Here is a 25,057-nt window from a genome sequence, read left to right as displayed (position 1 = left end):
TGTCTTTACCCAGCCCAGGGACATCTAAGGAAGTCAGCCATTAAAATGCCTGTGTTTGGGGAGGGGCCTCTGCAAGCGTCAAGCAGGCCCTGTGTATCACTGCAGTTGGAGAAGCAGAGATAGTTAATAGAATGAGGCCTGGTGCCGGTGGACCTCCTGTTGAGTGATCAGAAGGGGAATTTGATTCATTCCATCCCCTTTCCCATTTGGCTGGCCTTTAGTCTGAGTGAAGTAGCCATATCTGTCTCAGTCACAGTAGTAAAGCAAGTTAAGATTCCCAAGGAAAAAGCCTTGACGTCCAGTTTGATTTGTACTGGACCCATAGTTTTAACTGAAAAGGATCCAACACAGGGAATCTGTTCAGTTTATGAATTGGGCTAAATTTAGTTCTCTTACCCTTAAGCTGTTGGAGAAGGCAATGGCAAGCCACTCCAGTACTATTGCCTAGAAAATCCCATGGATGGAGGAGCCTGGTAGGCTGCAGTCCGTGGGGTCGCTAAGGGTCGGACACGACTGAGCGACTTCACTTTCACTTTTCACTTTCACACATTGGAGAAGGAAATGGCAACCCACTCCAGTGTTCTTGCCTGGAGAATCCCAGGGACGGGGGAGCCTGGTGGGCTTCCATCTATGGGGTCACACAGAGTCGGACACGACTGAAGTGACTTAGCAGTAGCAGCTCTATGGGACACCCCGTGGATACCGATGTTCAGCTGGAAGCTGGACACTAAAGTCCAGAGCTCAAGAGAGACAGAGATGTGGGAGTTGGTATGTTAGTAGTGGTTGAATCCATAAGAGAGGATCAGTCCCAGAAGATGGGTAGAAAGAGATGGAAGAAAGCTGAGGAAACACAGACTCAAAGAAAAGGAACCAAAAAGGTAACATAGTATCAGAAAGGTGGGAGAAGATTGATTTGAAAATGATATTACTGAATCCACTAAGAGTGGACTGAACGGTGGATGTTTCCCAAGTATCCCTTGACTTCTATGGCCCTCTCAATTTTCCTACAACATATTTCCCATCGCTAAAGGGCAGCTCCAAGTAGGTTATTTTGTCCCTTCAAACTCAGCATGAACAAAGCAAACGTTAATCTTGTCCTTGTGCTATGCTTAGTCACTCAGTCGTGTCCGACTCTTTGTGACCCCAAAGACTGTAGCCCACCAGGTTCCTCTGTCCATGGGGATTCTCCAGGCAAGAATACTGGAGTGGGTTGCCATGCCCTTCTCCAGGGGAACTTTCTGACTCAGGAATCAAACCTGGGTCACCTGCATTGTGGGGGGATTCTTTACTAGCTGAGCTACCAGGGAAGCCCAATCTTGTCCTTATCCTATCCTTAAAGCGGTTTTCCTTCCTGTTAGTGTGACCTCCATTACTCCAGGCTCACTGACTACAAACGCTGAAGTCATCTTGTCTCTTCTCTTTGCCCCAGCAGCTCTTTCTATTCTTGGTTTCCATGAATTCTTTCTTTCCTGTCTCTAGATTCTCTTCCCAACCCCCAACCACTGACTTGTTTTCCACCATCACTACAAGCATTACTTACCTAGGTCACACCAACAGCTGCTTTACTCCTTCCTTAGCCCCTGTGCTTTTAACATTCTAGTCATTTTCAATTTATCGTTCTTAAAGGATTCTTTCAGAACCAACTTGCAAGCCACACAACTATTCTTTAAGTAAGTATCTCATCGCCCATCCCACTCCCCAACCAACATTTCCTCAGCCTGATCAGAAGATATTTTACAGATGCACCTCAAATAATTGGTACCACGTGGTACAACTCTTCCTTGTGGTCTCTTTGTTTGCATATGTCACCCTTTTCTGGGAATGAATCTGATTTTCTTTTGCATACTTGTGGAATCCATGGATTCCTGCAATTCCCTAAAAGGCTAGATAGGCTATTGAAAAGAATTAGGTTACATTTAGGTTCCAAAAATAATGAAAGCAAAACTGTTGATAGAAAATGGCTCAGAAATCAGGCATTTTCTTTTCCTTTTACAGCCAAACTGAGAGTGTCAGTTCAGAAGACAGTTTGGAGTTCTTTTTAGATGATGATATGGACTACGATCTGGTAACCAGACTATTTGTCTTGACTTAAATATTGTTTGGTGAAAAGTATAGATGCTCATTTCGTCTTTTGAAATTAAAATGTCCTGTTCTAAATATTCCACAACCTTTCAGAAGAAAATATGATTTTTAAAAATTTATTTGTTTGCACCAGGTCTTATTTGCAGCATGCAGGATCTTTAGTTGTGGCATGTGGGATCTAGTTCCCTGATGAGGGAATGAACCTGGGCCCTCTGCATTGGCAGCATGGAGCCTGAGCCACTGGACCACCAGGGAAATCCCCGAAAACATGATTTTTTTTTTTTTTTTGCTACTGTTCTCTAGCTGTATATATAGTTCATGTTTGTCATCAGACATTTAATGAAAAATAAATGTCAAGACTTCCCTGGTGGTTTAGTGGTTAAGACTCTACACTTCCACTGCAGGGGGCATGGGTTCAATCCTGGTTGGAGGAACTAAGATCCTGGATGCTGTGAGGCACAGCCAAAAGATTTTGTAAAAATTATAACTAAGTAAATAAGTGTCCTTTAGAAGATAACAATTTAGGAGATATATATTATCTACAATCTTCCTGTGAAAATAACCACCTTCTGATTATTTATCATTTTACTGGGGCTTGAGATATATTGGGTAGCTGGACTGTGAGATAAATTGACCTTCAACATAACAGCTCTTTGTGGCTACAGGTCTGATTGTGAACTAACCTCACCCTAAATACAACCACAGAAACTCACAGAAAAGGAACAAAAAACACTTAAAAGCATTAACTGTATACTTTATATAACATAGCTTATCCAAATCATCTTGTGTGTGTATGTGGAAAAAGCACAACTTACCATCTTAACTAGTAAGTGTATGATCCTGCAGCATTAACTATTAACACACAGACGTGTAACAGACCTCTGGAGCTTTTTCACCTTGCACAATGGAAACTATACATCAACTGAACAACTCCCCTATGCCTACTCCCTCTAGCCCCTAACAACCACATTCTACTTTATATTTCTCAGAGTTAGATTACTTTACATGCCTCGTAAAAAGTGGAAGCAGTATTTATTTGTCTTTTCATGAGTGGCTTATTTCATTTAGTCTCATGTCCTTATGTTCTTCGGGTTCATCCATATTGTAGCAAATGACAGGGTTTCCTTATTTTTTAAGGGTGGATAGACCACATTTTCTTTATCCATCCATCAATCCATCGATGAACATTTAGGTTGCTTCCACTTCTTGGCTACAGTAAATTTGATGAACATGGGGGTGCAAATATACAAGACATCTTGCTATAAATTAAAGTGATATAAACTTATACTTAAAATTTTAGAAAATAGAAAATTATTAAAATGTAGGGAGAAAATGACCTTCACTTAGTCCTCTTTTTTCATTCTACTTCTTCCCTCTTGTCTTTCCCTAGAAACTTGCCTTTCCTTTTTTCCTGCTTTTGCCTCCTCCTCTGCTCCATCCCTCTTCTCTTTTCCTCACTCTCTTCTTCCTTTTCCCCTTCTCTAATAAACTTCACCTCCCCCCCAACACCCAAAGTGTTCCCTTCCCTGAGGCCAGCTCACATATGGAAATGGGCTGTTGTCACTCTTTGCCCATATCTCCCTTATAATCGGAACAGTATTCCTTTCCCCCAGTTTTTTCCTAGATAAGTCACATGTGCACAGGTAGCACGTTCAGTGAATTAATTATATTCTTCATTATTGATTAGGAGCCAGAACTTTATTTCAAAGAACCTGAAGAGTTACTTCAAGTCCTCACAGAGCTGGAAGAGCAGAATCTTACTTTGGTACAATATTCCCAAGATGTAGATGAAAATCTTGAAGATGTAAATAAAAGAGAAAAAGTTATACAGGATAAAATGTAAGTCATAAAAAACAAGCAAACATTCTATCAACCAATTTCTAATCAGAGATGAAGTCCACCTTCATTTATGTGTGGCCCTTCCTTGTGGTCTCCCTGGATTTAGGGAAGAATTTTTATTAATAGTTTACACTGCAGAATGTAAAAAGTAGGAATTATATTTACACAGAATAGACTGGTTTTAGTTTTAGTCCCTAATTCCTTTCACTTGTCAAAATATTTTCCTAACTAGCAAGAATAAAAGACAATATAGAAGGTTATAAAGAATCAAAATGTCACCTACTGCCTTACTCTTTGTTCAATGCAGTTTTATGCTGTCATCTGGTTGACCAAATCATGCTTTGGATGATAATGCTAATAAACTCAATTTCCTTGGCTGTGACTCTCAGCAAAAGTTTTTTCATGACTTAAATATTGTATCATTTTATAATGTACATATCAATATCAGGGCTATTATAAAAAGGATTTCTGTTGGGAAGGGGGCTGGATTTGATGACTCAAAAAATTCCTTCCTACTCTAATACTCATTGTAAAAATGTGCAGAACGTTTTTTGGAAGACTCATTTGCACCAGAAGATGTCAATCTTTTAAAATAGTTAAGTCAAACTGCACTGAACTTTGGGACTTATTAGAAGAACTTAAAACCATAATCTTCTAGCCACCCAGTAAACTACTGTCTCCTTTGAATCCTTGTCTCCTCACTCCCAGTCCTCAGTACATGGTGCCCCCACCATGCCACTGTGAAATGAGGGGATGGGGTTGGTATGGTTGGGCAGGAAAAGGGTAACTATATCAGAAGCTCTAAGTAAGGAGTTGGGAGTCTCTACTTTTCCCAGTGGCTCCCCAGGTATTCTGATTATCAGTCAGGTTTGAGAACAGCGACATCCTAGGTCACCCAGCTTGGGTTTCCGATACCTCAATTCTACTGCTTTTTCTATTTGGGGGACTCAGGGGAGCCACAGAAGTAGAGGAGTGAGAAAATACTTCCTGATGGATGTTGAAAAGCATCTGTGCATTTATTTTTCTTATTTTAACCTGAAAAGTTGCAGGTACTTTGTCAATGTCTTAAAATATAAACTTCTATTTGGCTTACTAGACATAGGATGTTGACACATGATCTAGAGAGTGTTGAAATGTTGAAGTGATGGTTTATTTCACTGAATCATAAATTACAGATAAGGGTCTCTTTCTTCTTTGCAATAGAAATACCAACATAGAGTTTCTTTTGGAACACAAGGAATTGCTCAAGGCCAATTGTGTAAGAGAAGAAGAAAAAGCAGCAGAGTTGGAGTTAAGGTCCAGGCTATTTAGTTTTGGAGAATATAACTCAGATGCTCAGGTAATCATTCTTTGCCTGCAGTAATTTTATTTTGGCTCATGATAATAAGAATCTGCATTCCCTGTGTCTTAAGCATTGGAATAGGAGGATTAAAGCAAACCACAAGTCCCAGGTTGATGACAGAGGCTGAAAACCTGCTTGGAAATTACCTTGTCAATATGTAATAGCCAACTTACACAGTAGCTAGAAAACATTCAATTATCATTGGTACTCTCTTAAAAGGTTACCAAGTATGATGCTGAAATTTCCCCACCTATAAATGTATTTTAGTTAGTAAATACATGACTATACATATGAAGTAGTTCACTGCTTGTGATCACTTTGGTATTAATTTCAAGGGCAAATAATGAAGATAGGAAGCACTGAATCAGCACTGAGTGGAGTATCTTCCCAACACTGAGCTTGTAATAGGCTGTGGCCCCTTTGGGGTCTGCAGAGATCTATCACCAGAGCACCTGTGACAGACACTAGTGTGCTTACCTGTTTGCATGCAGGTCTCTCCCAGCTGGATGCAAACCCTAGGGCAAGGCTTGTCTTACCCTTCTATTCAGCTAAGTTTAGCAACCTCATAAAGCAGGTGCTCTATAAATGTTTGTTGAATGAATGATCAGGCTAGTTTTAAGACCCATAATAAACTCCAGTTAGCATTGGTTTCCTTGTAAAATCTGGAATGAAATAAAAATTCAAAATTCGTATGTGAGACTAATATCACAATTATAGTTATGAACTTGATTTTCAAACAGGGGTAGATTTAAAGGGACTCTATCAGAAGATGACTGTGCTCCCTTACCCAGAAGCAGGCAGGGTTACTAAAACAAACCTGTGTATGGCTCCAGTCACAATCCACATTTCTTATGTGGTGTAACACCAAGGAAGGAAGGGATGGGGTTGTGCACTGCTAGAGCACAAAGTGTGATGATAGCCACCTTTCAGCTCTTCAATGCTGTCTTTTTTAAACCTTTAAAAAATTTGTGGTAAAAAATATACATATCATAAAATTGACCATTTAACCATTTCAAATGTACAATTCAGTGGCATTAATTATAATTGCAATGCTGCATAATTATTACCATTATTTAGAGGACTTTTCCATCATCCCAAATAGAAACTCTGCACCCATTAAACAATAATTCCCCCTTCTCCCACCTTCCAGCTTCTGGTAACCTCTGTTCTATCTCTATAAATTTGTTTGTCTTGTTGTTTAGTCACTAAGTTGTGTTCAACTCTTTTTGCGATCCCATGGACTGTAGCCTGCCAGGATCCTTTCTTTGTCCATACTTTCCTTCCCATGTAAGAATACTGGAGTGGGTTTCCATTTCCTTCTTCAGGGGATCTTCCTGACCCAGGGATTGAAACCCTGTCTCCTGTATTGGCAGGTGGGTTCTTTACCACTGAGCCACCAGAGAAGCCCTTGCCTGTTTTCAGTAGCTCATATATATGGAAGTATACAGTTTCTGGACTTTTTGTATCTGGCTTATTTCACTTAGCATATTTTCAAGGTTTATCCATGTTAGAGCATGAGTCAGAAGTCTATTCCTTTTTATGGCTAAATAATATTCCACTATATTTTTATACCATAATTTGTCTATCCATTCTTCTGTTGATGGACACTTTGGGTTGTTTCACCCTTTGAGTCTGTTTTAAATAGTTCTGAAGCTGATTAACATGAAAAATGTCAGGTATATATCAGTGGCATCTCCCAGTGCCCTCCACAAGCCCCTTTCTTCCAAATTTAGGGTGGCTATGAAAAAGAGTAGCATTTCAATACACAAACTTTGAGGCAACTCGATCCTGAAATGGAGAAGACAGAATTGATCTGAAAATTACTTTTTAAAAGACAATGACATTTTGGTCACAAGTATAATTTTGGCATTCATGTATTATACACTCTGAAAAAATGGGAGTTAATAATTCATAGTGTCTTTTATAAAAGTGAAATGTTGGGGCAGAGAAGCAGAGGCAGAGCAGGAAATTTGGCAGGGAAAAGTGTTCTTTTCTAAGAATTTCCCAGCTTCCCCACTCCCATTCTTTTCATATACTGAAATGTGCAAAACATAATCCTTTATGAGTGAATAAGCAGAGCAGTGTCTAATTTTGATATTCATAAATTATCACAGGCATTTTGGAACTATGAATATTTTGTTCTTTTAAAATTTCCACTCTTAACTGTATTTAATCCCCTAAAGACATTTTCCTTGATTTAATATTTTACTTTTAAAACAATATACAATGTATAACTTTAAATCTAACTATAATGTAATATTAAAAATTGCACAAATCCTGAGTTTCTTTCCCAAGGAATTTCCTCACGGTGAGCACACCATGTACCAACCCCAGAAGCTTTCCACCTGCCCCCTTCTAGTCTCCACCATACAGCCAAGGTGACCATTATCTTGACTTCTCATACTATCAGCTAACTTTCATTTTTTTGAACTGTATATAAGTGGAATCATTAATATATCCGCTTATCTAGTTTCTTTCTCTCAACATTATGTTTCTGAGAGTCATACATGTTGTTTTGTGCAGTTGTCTGTTCACTGAACATGAAATGGAGTATAAAATATCCCTTTGTTCAATTTGCTGAATGCCCTGTTCTCTGATTTTGTTCTTTGGTACAGGGAGCTGATCAAGTTAAACTGGGAAAGTTGTCTATGGTCAGCATTTAGCAGAAAGTGATCTGAATTAGAATTACAGAATCCTTGAGTTGGAAAGGACTTTAAATGTCATCTAGACTTCTCCCTGCTCCCCTGTCCACTTCCCATTCATTGCTAAAGGCATCCAGTTCTTGCCCAGTATTCAAACCTCCCAAGATCCTGTCCCACTACACAGCACGAAGCTGCAGCTCCTCCCACTTCTTGGAGACTCTCTTGGCTGCTTCTCCTCTGAGGTGCTCTGGGTTGGGCCCGCCATCTGGTGGCAGTTTAAGAGACGGGACCTATACTTAGTTTCTCTGTCATCTGTAGGCCTATCTATGCCTGGAGCTCCCTTTTTCTAGGCCCTTCTGCTCTGTTGGGCCAGGCCCTCAATGTGTTTTCTATACATTGAGTATTTAATCTCACTCCCCAATCCTGTTTCTTATACTGTTCTTCTTATCTTAATAAAACGTCTCTCCTTGTCTTTTCCTCTCCTGTTTGACAGGGGGAACTTAAAGTAATAAGACATGATGAAACGTTGTTGACCATCTATCTCTAAAGTTCTAAATGTTCAAGAGGTTGCCTCCAAAAAACTTCCATCAACTACTAATCATTCTCACATTCAAGATGTTTTCTCAGAATATGTATTTTTAGTGACACATACTGCAGTAATCTTTTCCATGTTCAATGTACAATATTTCATCCCCTTGATGAGTTACTTTTCCTTTTTTCCTTTTATATTTTTCTATATGTCTAAAATTTCTAAAAGGAATGTGTTGCTAATATAAACAGGGAATAGAAATGTCACTTAGAAAGGGGGAGAAAAAAGGAGCTTTATGGCAAACAGGACTTTTTCTTTTTCCTTTTATAGATATTTCTCCAAACTTCCTAAAATCATATTTTAAATACAAATAGGGAATACAGTGTTGCTGTAGGAGGAAATAAAGGGGGCTTTATAGTAAATAGGACCATCAGAAAACTTGTTAAACTAGGTGGGAGAGACAAGCTGTTTGAAGTAAACTATTGGTAACAGATCTTGATTTCTAATTAAGTGTTGGTAGTGTTCTTGCCTGGAGAATCCCAGGGGCGGGGGAGCCTGGTGGGCTGCCGTCTATGGGGTCACACAGAGTCGGACACGACTGAAGTGACTTAGCAGCAGCAGCAGCAGCAGCAGCTCTGTAATGAGTCTGTGGTTTCAGTAGGGGTTTCCCATGGCTCCTGGAGCCACATCTATCTTGAGTATTATTCGTCCATGGCTTTATGGTGATTCTCATTTTCTTGAGCAGAAATAGGAATGGGGGCATGATTCTACCAGGAGAATGATTTACTTTTCCCAGAAGTTTATTGAGATCCTTTTATCTGCGAAGGCTGGGTATACAGTGGAGACACAGAAAGAGAGCTTTCTTACGGTCCCGAAACATGTTACCTACAAGCTTGAACATCTCTACCAACAGTTAAAACGGCACAGTGGCCAGGTACAGGGATCAGCAAGGTGTGGCCTAGACTAGAATACTGGAATGGCTTCCAGATTGAGAGAATGAAAACTCAAAATGTTTTGTAGGCCACCCTGGGAAGCTGTTTGCTTGTAACTTTTTTTTCCCTCTGAGAATGCATTCATTTATTCAGCAAACATTTATTAAGTGCATAGTTACATGCAAGGCGCTACTTTAGATATAAGTATAAACATAAGAAATAGCTCCTGCCTTCCAGGTGCTTACAGTCTATAAGGGACAATAAGACATGTATGCAAATAACTGTCAGACAGGATTATAGTGTAAGGAATTATAGTAAGCACAAAAAAGGAGTTCACACACTGCTGCTAGGAAATGCACTGGAGTGGGAAAAAAAGTATTTAAATGTTTATGTAGTGTTTACTTGAATGGGAATGATACACAAAAACATTCAAGCATCCTATTAAATTACTTTATACCTCTCTCTCTGCTCTGCTAAGTCACTTCAGTCATGTCCGACTCTGTGCGACCCCATAGACAGTAGCCCACCAGGCTCCCCCGTCCCTGGGATTCTCCAGGCAAGAACACTGGAGTGGGTTGCCATTTCCTTCTCCAATGTGTGAAAGTGAAAAGTGAAGTCGCTCAGTCATGTCTGACTCGTAGCAACCCCATGGACTGCAGCCTACCAGGCTCCTCCATCCATGGGATTTGTCTGACTAGTAGCAACCCCATGGACTGCAGCCTACCAGGCTCCTCCGTCCATGGGATTTTCCAGGCAAGAGTACTGGAGTGGCTTGCCATTGCCTTCTCCGACTTTATACCTAGACTGAAATATTTTTAAAGAAACAATAAAGGTTATTATAATGCTCTATGAGATGTGCTTAGTCGTGTCTGACTCTTTGCAACCCCATGGATTGCAGCCCACCAGGCTCCTCTGTTCACTGGGATTCTCCACACAAGAATACTAGAGAGGGCTGCCACGCCCTTCTCCAGGGGATCTTCCAGTCTCAGGGACTGAACCCAGGTCTCCCACACTGTGGCGAGTTCTTTCCCTGAACAACCAGGGAAGCCTGTTCTGACTATAAATTATGACATAAATTGACTGCTGCATTTTTTTTCACTGTTCTAATGTTGTATTAAAGTTTTTCTTTTAAAAAAGGAAGTATTTAGTAGAACATATTAATAAAAGCCTTTTCATTACTATACAGTAAAAGGGAATTTCACATTTATTGAATGAACAAGCAAACAGTAATGAGATGTTTTCTGCTCTCCTTTTCTTTTTAATCTCAGGAAAAACTGATAGACTCTCTTAGTAAAAAAATTAACCAAGTATACAAAGTCTGCATTGGAGATGCTGAGGTTGGAAGCCTCAACCCAGTTCAAAAGCTGGTAAAAGTAGAGTCTCGCCTGGTAGAATTGAGTGATCTCATTGACTCCGTTCCCAAAGAAAATGTGGAGGCAATTGAGAGGATGAAACAGAAAGAACGACGGCAAAGGTACAGTCACTGTCTTATGACATGCATGTAATAAAAGACTTAAACATTAGGGAAGTCTGCAATATGGCAAGTCTCTATTATACGCCATATAGACACTGGAATCAAAGTCAGACCTGCTGTCCTCATAGAGCTATTATTTCATATGGAGATATATTCATCAATATTCTTATGAAATGTCATTACCAATGGTAAAAATGAGCACTGTGAAGGAAAGAGTTCACCAGGGACAAATGACATAGTTTCAGATGGGCAAGGGGTCCTTCCAGTCTGAAAAAAAGTGTATTTTCAGAGTGAATATTCCCTACTTATGATTATAATATTCAAAGGATTATCATGTGGAAGGAGAATCATACTTGTGGTGAAAGGGCCTAAGACTAGAATTTCCTTAATTGGAAAACTACAGGGAGATTTAATCTGTGAAGAAATTGTTTGAAAGAGCTAGGTAATGAGGGTTTTCCTTGGTTCCTAACTGCCAACAGGTAAGTTTCCTTACCTGTAAAATGGCAATAATGACACTTATCTCATACGGCTGTTGTGAGGATTGAATTAAACAATCTATGTAAAAGCACTAAAGCATGTTTGGCATACAGTAAGTACTCTAATAGCAGACAGACATTCATATTAGATACTTTGTTATTGCTTACCACTTTACTGGGGTGTGAGGATACTGTTCCCCCCATATAAAAACAAAGACTAGAATATATTAAGGTGATCCTGATGGGATTTTGTTGACTGAAGCACATTTTAAAGAAATTATGAGAAATCACTCCTTCCACAAGATGACCTTTCATTTACACTAAGAACATTTGCACTTTTTACAGTAGAAAATATATTCTCACTAAAATGTAATTACAACTATTTCTAGCAGTGAGATTAATATATTAATCTAATCCCAATTATTCATCATTTCGATCAAAAGAATTTTAGTGGATTTTTCCCCATGGTTTGGAGGCACCTAACACAATACCTAATTTTGCATAAAAAATGTTCAGTGAATGTTACATTGATAATTATATACATCCATAAAATAGTCATCATTTGGCAAGTGGTTATTCTGCAATAGGCAGACTAGACAGTGTGCGTAGGTCATCTAATTTTATCCTCACAACAACCCTAAAGAGAACAAAGACAAATAGTATTTCTTGGCCTTAATTTGAGGATAACATTCAAAGAGATTTATTGGAAAGTATATTTTTGTGGTTATCAATTGAACTATACACTTGTGACTTGTGTACTTTTCTGTATGTTATACTTCAATAAAAAGGTTTAAAAAGACGGGAAAATAACTGGAAACTATCAATAATTCAAGTGACCATCATATAGATTAATATAAAGTACTGAACTGTAAATGAAATGATGAGAGGGCTCTGTTGAGGTGCTTATTTTGGACCAAGATCTGGGTAGATTTTGCTTCTTCCGAAAGAGTGACATGTACTTTCTTCCCATTTCAACATAAACAGGGTTTGTTGTTGAAATTTCACCTGAATATTCAAAACCCACAATTATGGGGGAAGATGAAAGTATTATTTTCATTTAACCTTAAAGGAGACTTAACAATATTTAGGTAATTCTTTATTCAAGAATTACAAATAGTATTGATGTAGATCTTTTTGACTGGGATTTATAGTTAGAACAATGTCTTCCTCTTTTGACAGGTTGCGTGAAGAGAAAATGAGAGAGAAACAAAAACACCAGGAGGAAAGGCTAAAAGCTGCCCTGGAAAGAGCAGTAGCACAACCAAAGAAAAAGAAGGTCTGTGTTTTATTGTTAATATTAATAGGTCCAGCTACATCCAATGTGTGAGGGCTTCTGTAATGTAAAAACAAAATACCTAACTCATCTAATTTATACAGGTTAAACTTCAGTAAGTCTGCCGGCAGTTTCAACTGATCTCTCTGGTTCCTTGTTTTTAGAATAATTCGAACTATTAGGTCTACATTTCTCCATTAAACTCACTTTTTGGTAAAAGAAACTTCTCCTTCGCCTCGTTAGCTCCAGGTACATGAAACTAGAGAAATACAAAAATAATAGTGGATTATATATAATTGGAAGGGTCTTTTAATCCTCACGTTGTGAAAATAATGAGATTTATAGCTGAAGTTAAAATAATTTACCCAGAGTCACTTCAGATTTAGCAGTAGAATCTAAGCAGAAGCCAAGGTTTCAAGATTACCTGTTCAATAAGAAGTTTAGGATGGGGCAGTCTCCAACTACTGTGGTCTATTACTCCCCTGGGTATGAAGGGCCTTTTGTTTCTATACGCCTCTCTTCCTGCTGAGTTTGAATCTGAAATCATATTCCAGGGAGGCAATTTCATAGTTATCTGCAGAACTAATGTGGACACTGATTCTAACCAGTCATAGCTAACACATATTATGCACCTCACAACCAGCCACTGAAGTACTTAAAAGTTGTGAAGTATGGTAACTGTTAATACGTACTGTTAAAAAAGTAATGATTTTTATTTAAATTAGTGTTTACTTTTTAAAAGGATCTGTTCTTACCTAGTTCAACTCTGCCTACGAAGATCTGACTTGTCCTCTTCTTCCAAGAGATAATTAGCCAGTTAACACCCTGCTACATGTATAAACTATTATTTACTCAGCCCACCAAGTTAAAGTGACCAATAATGAGTTTTATGACCTTTGTATCCCCAATGCCTGACACACAATGGACAGTCAATAAATGCTTACTGAGTTAACAGACTAAAAATGAAAATGCAAACTAAACTGAAAAAAAAAAATGCTGCTAAGTCAACAATATATGAAGACCTCTGAAAGAGGTTTTTACTCAGAACACTTCATTGCTGGCAATTTTCTCAGGCAGAAATTAATAACAAAGGTTATCAAAGGAGGTTGGTGCAGGGTGAGGAGGTGGGGGAATCTGACATTAGAAAAGGAATTCAAGGATTCTGGTCCTCTAAGGGCGTTTTTGTTGTTACAATGAAGGGGAGGACTGCCAGTAATTTCAAATATACCGCAATGCAGGGATGGTCACACACAGGGTTGGTGCCTCTTTTGAGACACAATGGAGATGTCCCATCAAATTTCATGTCCAATAGAACAGTTTTTTATCCTTTTAATTTACACAAATTCAGATTAAAGGCAAAACAAAAATAAACAAACAAAAGGGAGAGAAATGATGCAAAAAGTTTGACATAAGTTGAGTAAATGCCCCAGAGAGAATAGGTATGATTCAGGGTGTCCCTAAGCCTCTTCTGGCTGGAACACCTCCAAAAGCTAACAGGACTGTGAGTGCTCAAGAAGATAATAGGTAGTTTTCTCAAGTTATTGTTTAACAGGATTTTAAATGCTAGTAACTGTTGCTCAGCAGAGGAAAGGATCACTTCTAACTAGAGAAATTAGCTACTCCTCTTACTGGTGGTTACTGAGAAATGAAGTGTTGGCCTCAAACATGGCTAACCATCTGAAACAAGCTATTTGCTGACTTTATCTATACCCTCCCATTTCCCCATAACACCTAACTGCTCTGTCTTCTGCATACCATGGTACTCCATTTGCTACTTAACTCTGCCTGCATTTGGACATCCATTGGTCATCAATCTCTTTGTAACTTGATTATTTCAAACTATATTATTCTTTGGGAAAATCAAGTTAATAATAAGTATTCTGGGGTTATACTTCAGCAGATAATGGTTACATGAAAAATATTATTTTTTTCTTTTGTTTCAACAGGGAAGACAACTTATCTACCGTTCAAAACCTCCATCTGGTAACAAACATGAACTACTTTTAGTCAAGGATACAAGAACGAAATCCCTGGAGGAAGAGTATTTTTTCACTTGAACAGGAGCAGTAAGACATTAATTACCAGAATATCTTAGGTATATTTTGTAGACTTTGCTTTTCAGTCATGGCAATATTCTGCCACAAATATATGCCTAACCAATTTCAGAAGACAGGCCCTTATTCTAAAAGACCCTTATGATTGGAAATGAGAGTTACATTATTTTGTTGAAGACTTTTACTATCCATATCCTAACCACTATTGTATACAGCTAAACATTTATACCTTCTGTTGTCCCAGCTGGGGATACACATCCACAACTACTTTGTTAATGTAACTATATGGCGAATGACCACTTAAAAGCAATAATGGCATTCTGACAATGAGACTTTAAATAATTTTTTTTCAACTGATCCAAAGGAAAGTTCATAATATACGTTTTATCACCATGAAGTATACATTTTAACAATGTACAACTCTAAAATACTGATTTTGAGGAGTTAAAAACTTAAAACCACTAGATTATGTGGTCTGAAAATAACCAACCTTGAGACTGATCTCTAATTCACATTAAGGTGTTCTGTTCAGATAACTTAATTATCTTAAGTGAACAAACCATATGCCTTTAGCCTACATTTGATTTCACAATTTCTGTTGTATTCGATACTCAAAACTATTTTAATTTTCAGGTGGTGTTTCAATTTTAGCTGTAATGTATATATCATTTAGCTTATGCTGATATAGTGTTAACATGTATTTATTGACTACTGAGTAAAATAACACAATCTATATGAATTTTAAGAAAATATTTAACTTTATATATGTCAAAAGTGGCTCAAAAATAACTTTAAAAGAAACAGTTGCTTTTAAAAGGTCTCAGTTAATATACAATTCCAAGGGCTGAAATTCACTTTCACAAACATTTATAAAGCATATAAATAAATTTATCTCATAGGAAAAAAAATACAGCATTGGGTTTACATGAAAACAAACTTGAATAAAGTTGGGTGGCTTTGAAAGCATTAGTTCTGTGAATAATCTTTGAACTGTTTCATCTGAATATGCAAGTAAGTATCTGAATATGAATAGCCACTCACAGACAAATTGAAAATCAGATTTTTATTGTCTACAAATATATATAAAACCCCCCCCCAAAGATGCTATTCTCTCATTTCCCCATCTTCTTCTTCTTCTTCAACACCCCTGATATAAAGGACATTATTACACCTGTAAACAGAAAGACACCATTTTGTTGTTTCAACAAGAAACCATGTAAGATCTGAATTATTACTATTAGATTTTTTCATTACAAAAATATTAATGCTAAAATTACAACACATCATTTCTCTTTAAAAAAAATTTACCTTTGGTTTTTATAGAGCACAAGGTACTATTTTTATACAATGTGGCTGTTAAAATTACTAGAATTTAGAGGTATGAAGCTAGTTCTAGAAAATAAGTAAAATACAAATACTTAACAGCAGACAGACCCACCCAAAAATCAAGTTCTTGAAACTAAAACCAATGAAAAAGGCACAGTTAAGAGCTACAAAGTTTAACAGCCACATTAGGAAAACCTTAAGAATGAACAGCTCTGAAGTATTTAAATCTGCTTTGATAAGTTTAACAATTTCAAGACTCTTGAAGTCTAGTTGTAGCATATTATTCTAAATAGTAGTTAGAAAAAAAATAAGTCTGAGATTGAGGCACTGATAGTTTATTTAAACATGTATTTCTAATGCTCATCACCAACTCTATATATACTACTGACATTGTTACCTTATTAAAACTTCACCCAGATGTCCAGACAATGCTCCATCTATGTATTCTTCTGTATTTGCAAGCTTTAAATAAGAAGAAAATGTATTATCATACCAGAGGAAAACAGTATTATATACCTAATACTGGTGAAAGAACTTATTAACTGAGACCTTTCTGTACCAATGATATACATTTATCTACAACAATTTGCTTTACTACTGTAGTTCTTTTTGGTTTCATGTAAAACATTAAGTAAAGTTAACTTTGATGGATGTAGAACTAATATATAATAAAGCTTGTTTCAATGCAATTTTTAAAATCTCTCAGTAATGTATATTTCTTTCTATTAAACATTAACATGTCAGGAAGTCTCCAATTTATGAATAAGCTTGAATAATTCTAAAGAACTATACAGTAACTCTTCTTGGAGTAACATTTTATCAATCATAGAGGAATCCAATGGGTATAAAAGCTATGATTAAAATGCCAAATAGTCATATTATTCAACAACCAAACTAAAGAACTGAATAAGGATTTTTTAAAAATATGTGCTAACAAACAGGAAAAAAAAAATTCTTAAGAAGAGGTTAAAGAATTAAGAGTGACCTTTATGGTTACTTTAAAGAACTCTATTATTTCTAACTTTACATCAAAATGTTTAGCTTTCCGTCTACATATAGTTAATAAACTTTACTTGCGAATTAAAAAAAATCACAGAGTTACTGGGACTCAGAAATGAACGGGAAAGTAAACAGGCAAATTTCCATCATTAACTAGGTAAGTGGGCAAAGGGAAAGAAAAAACAGGGCTTAGAAAGGATGTTAGATAAAGCAGTTAAAACTCGTTAATGAATTGATAATGTTACTGGATACTATTCCTTCTCCTAGACAACAAAAATAACCTAGTAGAGGATATGGTTTTGCCTGAAATTACTGCCAACAATTAGTTTTGTATGCAAAAGATCAACCAACTTTTTTTTTAAGTGATTATTTCCAGATGTTCACCAACATTTAACTGGCTTCTAAATTATACAATGATGCTTCAAAAGCCTTCTACCACATTTTGTTTTAAATTGAACTACAACTGATTTACATTAATGTGCTAGTTTTGAGTGTACAGCAAGATGATTCAGTTACACAAACATTTTTCAGATTCTTTTCCGTTATAGGTTACTACAAGATACAGGGTAGTTTTAGTTCCCTGTGCTATATATAAAATCCTTGTTTATCTATTTTACATACAGTAGTGTGCATCTGTTAATCCCAAATTCCCAATTTATCCCTCTCCATCCTTCCCTTTAGTAACCAAAGGTTTGTTTTCCATGTCTCTGAGTCTGTTATGTAAACATGTTCATTTGTATAATTTTTTTAGATTCTACATTTTCCTCTTTAAGACTTAACCCTGAGGTGCATGTATCTTTTTTAATTAGTTTTCTCTGGATATATGCCAAGGAGTGGGATTACTGGATTATATGTTAACTCTATATTTTAGCTTTTTAAGGACCCTCCATACTATTGTCTATAGAGGATGTACCAATTTACATCCTGACCAACAGTGTAGGAAGCTTCCCTTTTCTCTACACCCTCTCCAGTATTTATCATTTGTAGTCTTTTAAATGATGGCCATTCTGACCAGTATGAGGTGATACCTCATTGTAGTTCTGATTTGCATTTCTCTTATAATTAGTGATGCAGAGCATCTTTTCATGTGCGTGTTGGCCATCTGTATGTTTTCTCTGGAGAAATGTTTAGGTCTGCCCATTTTTTTTTTTTAATGTTGAGCTGTATGAGCTGTTTGTATATTATCACATTTTAATTAAATCCAAAAGTCTTACTATCCCTTAAAAGGTGTTCCATGACTACCACTCCAACTTCTCTATCATACTTCCCTTACTAACTCACTCTGCCCTGGCCTTCTTGCCAAGCCTTGAACAGAAAAAGAATGTTTCTCTCACACAGCCTTTGCAATTTGCTGTTCCCTCAAATTGGGATGCTCTTTCCCAAGAAAGGGCTTCCCTGATAGCTCAGTTGGGAAAGAATCCACCTGCAATGCAGGAGATCTCAGTTCGATTCCTGGATCGGGAAGATCTGCTGGAGAAAGAATAGGCTACCCACTACAGTATTCTTGAGCTTCCCTTGTGGCTCAGTGGTAAAGAATCCGCCTGCAATGTGGGAAACCTGGGTTCGATCCCTGGGTTGGGAAGATCCCCTGGAGAAGGGAAAGGCCACCCACTCCAGTATCTTGGCTTAGAGAATTCCATGGCCTATAGTCCATGGGGTCGCAAAGAGTTGCACACGACTGAGCGATTTTCACTTTCACCAGATATTCTTCACTCACTCACTCAATTCTGGTCTCTGCTTTAAATTTACTTCCTCAGAGAGGCTTTCCCTGGCTATCCCATCTAATACTGTACACTCTTGTCACTCTATTCCATTTCTGCTTTCCTTTTCTTCAAAGCATCTACCATTACCTGATATCACACTATATATCCATCTTCCATCACTAAAGCATAAACTTCTTGAGGACAGCAACTTTTGTTCACTGGTATATTCAGTGCCAGTGAACAAACTCAAAAAAGCATCACCAATGTGGTTAGCTACTCAGAGATACATTCTGTAACTCTTGCTGGTTCACTAGAAAGCTACATTACTTCTAAAACCAAATATTTGGTAGGTATTTTTTTATTCCTTTCTTTTAATGATATCATTCTTATACCATAAATTCTCTTCAAGTGTACAAGTCGGTGATTTTTAGTATATTCACAAACTTGTGTAATTAATCACCACTATGTCTGGGACATTTTTAGCACAATGGGCATGGTCTTCAAATTTTTCTATAGCCCTGGTAAACGATTACTGCTTAGGTAATTTTCCAGGAATTTTGGGCACCTGAGCATGGTCTGTTCAGGTGGGAAACTCTAAATTAAGGAAAATCTCAGCTTTGAGCCTGTAAGTGCTCCTGTTAGTATTCACCTAAAAACATAACCAGTATAGAATACATGCAGTCATGATTGGATTGACCACCTATCTAGGTACCCATTAAAATTCATTCATCAGTCATTAATCAGTCACACAAATACCTGTGCTTCAGGAAAATATAACCTCAAATATTTTCTTCAAAAAAGTGGCTGGAAACTAGAATTACGCAACAAAAAACAAACACCCCAATTTAAAAATAGCCAAAGGACATGAATAGGCATTTTCCTCAAGATATGTAAATAACCAGTAAGCACATAAATAGGTCTCAACATCACTAATCATTAAGGAGATGCAAATGAAAACAATGAGATACTACTTCACATTATTAGGATGACTGTTATAAAATCAGAAAACAAGTGTTGGTGAGGATATTAAGAAATTGGATCCCTCATACATTGCTGGTGGAATGTAAAATGGTGTAGCTGCTGTGGAAAACAGTCTGGCAGTTCCTCAAAAAATTAAAGAATTACTGTATGATCCAGCAATTCCACTTCTGGATGTAAGACCCAAAAAGACTGAAAGTAGAGACTCTTAACTGATACATGTGCACCTATGTTCACTGCATTATTCACAAATAGTCAAAAGGTGGAAACAATTCAAGTATTCAACAACAGAAGACTGAGTAAAATGAGGTATATACAGTCGACCCTTGAACAATACAGGTTTGAACTGCATGGACAAGCTGATGCAGAACCATGATATGGAGAACCAGCTATGGACTCCAAGCATCTGTGGAGTTCAGTGTACCAGGCAGGTCCTGGAACCAATGCCCCAAGGATACTAAGGGACTGCTACACACAATGGAACATTACTTCAACCATAAAAAGGGATGAAATTCTGATACATGCTACAACATGGATGGACCCTGGAAACACCAATGCTGAGTGAAATAAGCCAGACACGAAAGGACATATATTGTAAGATTCCACTTATATGAGGTAACTAGAATAAAGACAAAAAGAATAGTGTTTACCAGGAGGCAGAGGGAACAGGATGTTCTTGTTTAATGCGCACAGAGTTTCACTTTGGGATGATGAAAAAGCTCTTGAAATGGATAATGGTGATGGATGTACAACAGTGTGAATGTAGTTAATGCCACTGAGTTGCACACTTGAAAATGATTAAAATGGTAAATTTTACATTATACATTTTTTAATCACAATTAAACACAAAGTATAAAACCTGGCTGAAACATTTACAGTAGCCAATTTAACAGACATATAGTCAGTTCATCAATTCCTTCAGTTGGTCTGTTTTCTCCCTCAAGAATTGCTTTTATCAAATTACTTTGATGTTATACATTTAGCATTCATCAAAAGACTTCACTTGAAAAGTTTCTCTCAGAGATAAGTGCTGCAAAAATTTGTGCTTTTCCTGTACACTCTAGTGTATTTGTCTTATGGCACTGTGAACCAAATGTCTGAGCTCTTCTTACTTGTAAACACTAGGAGTGAAATCTGTGCCCAATCTCACACATAGTGATCACAGTTACAGATCCTCCCTGGCCTTGACTTTATTCCTGAATTTTGCTTTATATTTGTCAGTTATATTAATTATATCTTTGTAAGTCACACTAAACCTCTGAGGAGTCAGGGGAAGAAAAATAATACAACTTAATGATCTTTATAACTCTTCAGCTCACCTGCATGTTCATATAGCCATCTACAGACACCAGGTAGCCTTTGTACTCCATTCCCCATTTAAGCTTCACCATTACTGGCTTTCCTGTTAATCCGTTGAGGAAAGGCTTGGGGTTGAGGGGCAAACTCTGCATAAAGAACAACAACAAAAAAGAACCCAATTTGATTAATTCTCCTCTTTATTACACCATCAATACTTTATGGTGTCCAAATGAAGCTAACTCTTGATTTCCTCTCACTTTATGACATAATTTTCACTTTTGTTGAAGAGCTTCAGAGAACTTAAAATACCTAGTCAGCCAATTTCATCTTCAACCCATTAAAACTTACAGAAGTATTCATTGTTGACTTAAGAAACACTAAATACCTAATATACATCACTCACTATTCCAAGGCCACAAAGAAACAAAGGTAATGGCAAAAAAGGAAAAGGAAAAAGAGCAGATGACAGTCCCTGTTCTCATGAAGCCCACAGTGGGAGGGTCAAAACATACAAACAGACAATTATTTTGCAATATAGTAAGAGGAGATATGCTGCATACAAGGACACCAAACAATCTCGGGTTAAAAGCAAAGGGAGGATTGCCTGAAATAAGTAGTGCCTTTGTTTTAAGGGATGAGAGGTATTTCCAGAGGGAAAAGGGCTGATCTAGGCAGGCTGGGCTACCTATGTAAAAGGAGGGAATAGTGAATCAATAAGGTGATCTCTGGGGCAGAGGAGTTAGTTCTGTGTGAGGCCACAGAAGGAGGCAGGGGGCAGATCACGCTCCACAGCTTTTCACTTCGAATTCCAGGAGACAGGATTGGCTCTTCTTTGACTTGCAGTGTCTGCTCCCTATGGGCAATCCCTAAACTTGTTTATTCGGCAAATCAATAGTATCCCCAATCAATTCAGACTTTATTTCCTTTCCTCATCTGCTCACTCATCAGCTCAAAGAAGGAAAAGAACCAAAAAACCTGGCTACTGAACTCCTCTAGAATAAACATATTCGGAGTGATCTCAGGTGGGTCTCCAATTTTCACTCGTCTTTCTCCAACTTACCAGCCACAGTCAAGTATTACTTTTATCTTAGCTCTGCTTCAATGGCTCCCCAATGCACTTGGGAGTAGAATCCAGAACCTCTCAAAAGGCCTAAGAAGTCTTGCCCGACCCTATCTCAGAACCTCTATCCTTGCAAACGGCTGTAGCCTGCTCTCAATTCTTTCAACTGGTCAGGTTTTCCTTTCGGCCTTAGAGCCTGTGCTCCTGATCCCTGAGCTGGGCGTTCATACACCTCTTCCTGCTCTTTAAGGAGCTGTATTCTCACAACGCTTAGGTTTCAGGTTAAATTCCTTCTCCAAGAGATGCACACCGTAACCACCCTTCTAACGTACCACGACAGCCCCTCACAGCACCCTGTTTGCGCCATTCTCAGCACTTAACATTACTTGAAAATACACATTTATCGTTATTTGATTAATGTCTTTCTCCCATACCGACTGAGTTAACCTAGAGCACGGTCCGTATCAATACTTTTCACCCTTATATTCCAAGCACCTAGAACTTTACTTGGCCCAGGCCCTGGAAGGTAGCAGGCGCTCAGTAACATTTGCTAAACGAACAAATTTACTTGAGAATACTCAAAGGCTGGGCTCAGTATTCCAAAGGGCTGTGGGGCCTCCCAACATCACTGGACAAAACAGGATTTTGGAGTGTGTAAAGAGTAAAGTCGCTTTATCTTTACCCCAACCCCGGGCCCCAGGCAGCAAGAACACCTCAGGCTCAGATCCAAACGAAGAGGAAGGAGGCCGGAGCACTCCTAGGGAGGGAAAGACAGGGCTTCGGAAGGAGGGCGCGCCTCAGACAACCAGGGCGGGGAGATAGGGGCCGGCAACCCGGCCCGCGGCGCCTCACGCGGATGAATGGGAGACGCGCGAAACCACCACCAGGCCCGGCGAGCCTCCCTCTCTCTCACGCGCAACTCTGGTCGTTCTCTTTCTCCTTACCATCGCGACTACTTTTGCAGTAGTGGGGAAATGCTGCAGGATACTTGCCGGCGACGCAACTATCGTGCCACCCTCGCGACTGAAGTAACCACACAGGCCTTTAAGAGAAATGGCCGCCAAATAGCAGCATGACCTTTCACCTCAGACTACCGCTCTTCTGGCTTCTGTGATTGGACTCAAAGAGATGCGTGCTGATTGGAGGAAGTGGCTGGCTTGTCTCCTGGCAACCACAGGCGCCAACGGGTGCGTACCTTCCTGCTAGCGCTCGGCCAGTGGAAAACGAGCTACTTCGCTCTGCCGGAAGAATGAGTACCTGCGACGCAGCATAGGCAGTGAGATGCTCATCTGCCTCAAGGGTTTGTTGGGTACCCTGTAGAGGAATCGTGATTTCTCTCCAGCTTGGCTAGTAGGGGTTTCCTTGGTGGCTTAGACGGTAAAGAGCCTGCCTGCAGTGCGGGAGATCCTGGTTCCATCCCCGGTTTGGGAAGATCTTCTGCTAAAGGAAATGGCAACCCACTCCAGTATTCTTGCCTGGAAAATCCCATGGACGGAGCAGCCTGGCGGGCTGCAGTCCATGGGTTCGCAAAGAGTCGGACGCGACTGAGCGACTTCACTTTAATGACTAATGATGTTGAGCATCTTTTCATGTGCTTATTGGCTACTTGTATATTTTTGAATAAATGTCTGTTCAAATTATATGTTCTATTTCTGGAATCCTTGAATGAATTGTCTAATTTAAAATCAGACTAAGTTTTTTAAAATGAAAGGAAAAGTCATTTGATTATTCTGGGTCTCATTTTCTTCATTTATACAGTTTGGGACTAGATCACAGTTTTCAACCTCACTACTATTGACATTTTTGGCCAAACAATTCTTGCTGTGGGGTCTGCCCTTTTATTGTAGAATGAATGTATTGTAGCAGCATCCTCAGCCTCTATCAACTAGATGACAGTTGCAACCCTTTCCCTCCAAGTTGTCACAACCAAAAATGTCTCCAGTATTGCCCAGCATCCTCTGGATGGCACAATTGTCCCCCATTGAAAACTTCTGGATTAGATCAATGGTTTACGAACACAGGCCACAGACTTGGCTCACTTAGCAGGTAGTATTAAGGATTTGCAAACTATTTTTTTATTATTAAAAAGTAAACAAAACAACTAACAAATTGTACATTTAATCAGTTCAGTCAGTTCAGTCCCTTGGTTGTATCTGGCTCTTTGTGACCCCATGGACTGCAGCACACAAGGCTTCCCTGTCCATCACCAACTCCTGGAGCTTATCCAAACTCGTGTCCATTGAGTTAGTGATGCCATCCAACCATCTCATCCTTTGTCATCCCCTTCTCCCACCTTCAATCTTGCCCAGCCTCAGGGTCTCTTCAAATGAGTCAGTTCTTCACATCAGGTGGCCAGAGTATTGGAGTTTCAGCTTCAGCATCAGTCCTTCCAATGAATATTCAGGACTGATTTCCTTTAGGATGGACTGGTTGGATCTCCTTACAATCCAAGGGACTCTCAAGAGTCTTCTCCAACAACACAGTTCAAAAGCATCAATTCTGTGCTCAGCTTTGTTTATAGTCCAACTCTCATATCCATACATGACTACTGGAAAAACCATAGCCTTGACTAGAAGGACCTTTGTTGACAAAGTAATGTCTCTGGTTTTTAATATGCTGTCTAGGTTGGTCATGGCTTTTCTTTGAAGGAGTAAGCATCTTTTGATTTCATGGCTGCAATCACCATCTGCAGTGAGTTTGGAGCCCCCCAAAATAAAGTCCGCCACTGTTTCCACTGTTTCCCCATCTATTTGCCATGAAGTGATGGGACCAGATGCCATAATCTTAGTTTTCTAAATGTTGAGTTTTAAGCCAATTTTTTTCACTCTCTTCTTTCACTTTCATCAAGAGGCTTTTTAGTTCTTCTTCACTTTCTGGCATAAGGGTGGTGTCATCAGCGTATCTGAGGTTATTGATATTTCTTCCAGCAATCTTGATCCCGGCTTGTGCTTCATCCAGTCTGGCATTTTGCATGATGTATTCTGCATATAAGTTAAATAAGCAGGGTCACAATATACAGCCTGACATACTCCTTTCCCGATTTGGCACC

At 38.6% G+C, this 25,057-nt stretch overlaps 2 protein-coding genes across 4 annotated transcripts in view; one reads left to right on the top strand and one right to left on the bottom strand.

Annotated features, from left to right (window-relative positions):
- CCDC38 (coiled-coil domain containing 38) overlaps window positions 1-14,646 on the top strand; it is a 38,205-nt gene extending 23,559 nt beyond the window's left edge. Inside the window, exons 10-16 of the mRNA XM_088837122.1 lie at window positions 645-661; window positions 2,006-2,065; window positions 3,770-3,921; window positions 5,125-5,260; window positions 10,635-10,840; window positions 12,496-12,592; window positions 14,536-14,646. Of these exons, the coding sequence (XP_088693248.1) occupies window positions 645-661; window positions 2,006-2,065; window positions 3,770-3,921; window positions 5,125-5,260; window positions 10,635-10,840; window positions 12,496-12,592; window positions 14,536-14,646 (779 nt within the window). The remainder of the gene's footprint in view (window positions 1-644; window positions 662-2,005; window positions 2,066-3,769; window positions 3,922-5,124; window positions 5,261-10,634; window positions 10,841-12,495; window positions 12,593-14,535) is intronic.
- The window catches only part of SNRPF (small nuclear ribonucleoprotein polypeptide F), a 28,917-nt gene extending 5,806 nt beyond the window's left edge, over window positions 1-23,111 (bottom strand). Inside the window, exons 1-4 of one of the 3 annotated variants that reach the window (XM_055395882.2) lie at window positions 22,953-23,111; window positions 20,969-21,094; window positions 16,367-16,431; window positions 12,797-12,848 (exon numbers count right to left, since the gene is read on the bottom strand). In XM_055395882.2, the coding sequence (XP_055251857.1) occupies window positions 12,797-12,848; window positions 16,367-16,431; window positions 20,969-21,094; window positions 22,953-22,955 (246 nt within the window). In that variant the 5' untranslated portion in view covers window positions 22,956-23,111. Of the gene's footprint in view, window positions 1-12,679; window positions 12,849-15,687; window positions 15,815-16,366; window positions 16,432-20,968; window positions 21,095-22,952 lie in introns of those variants that run through there. The other 2 variants (XM_055395881.2, XM_055395883.2) reach the window with 2 other exon arrangements.
- Window positions 23,112-25,057: the final 1,946 nt, after the last annotated feature.

This window comes from Moschus berezovskii, chromosome 6 (assembly GCF_049115385.1).
Source record: "Moschus berezovskii isolate FMDL1 chromosome 6, NW_MosBer_1.0, whole genome shotgun sequence".
Lineage (NCBI taxonomy): Eukaryota > Metazoa > Chordata > Mammalia > Artiodactyla > Moschidae > Moschus > Moschus berezovskii.
The sequence above is the reverse complement of the archived record's forward strand: the minus strand, read 5'-3'. Positions and strand labels throughout refer to the sequence as shown.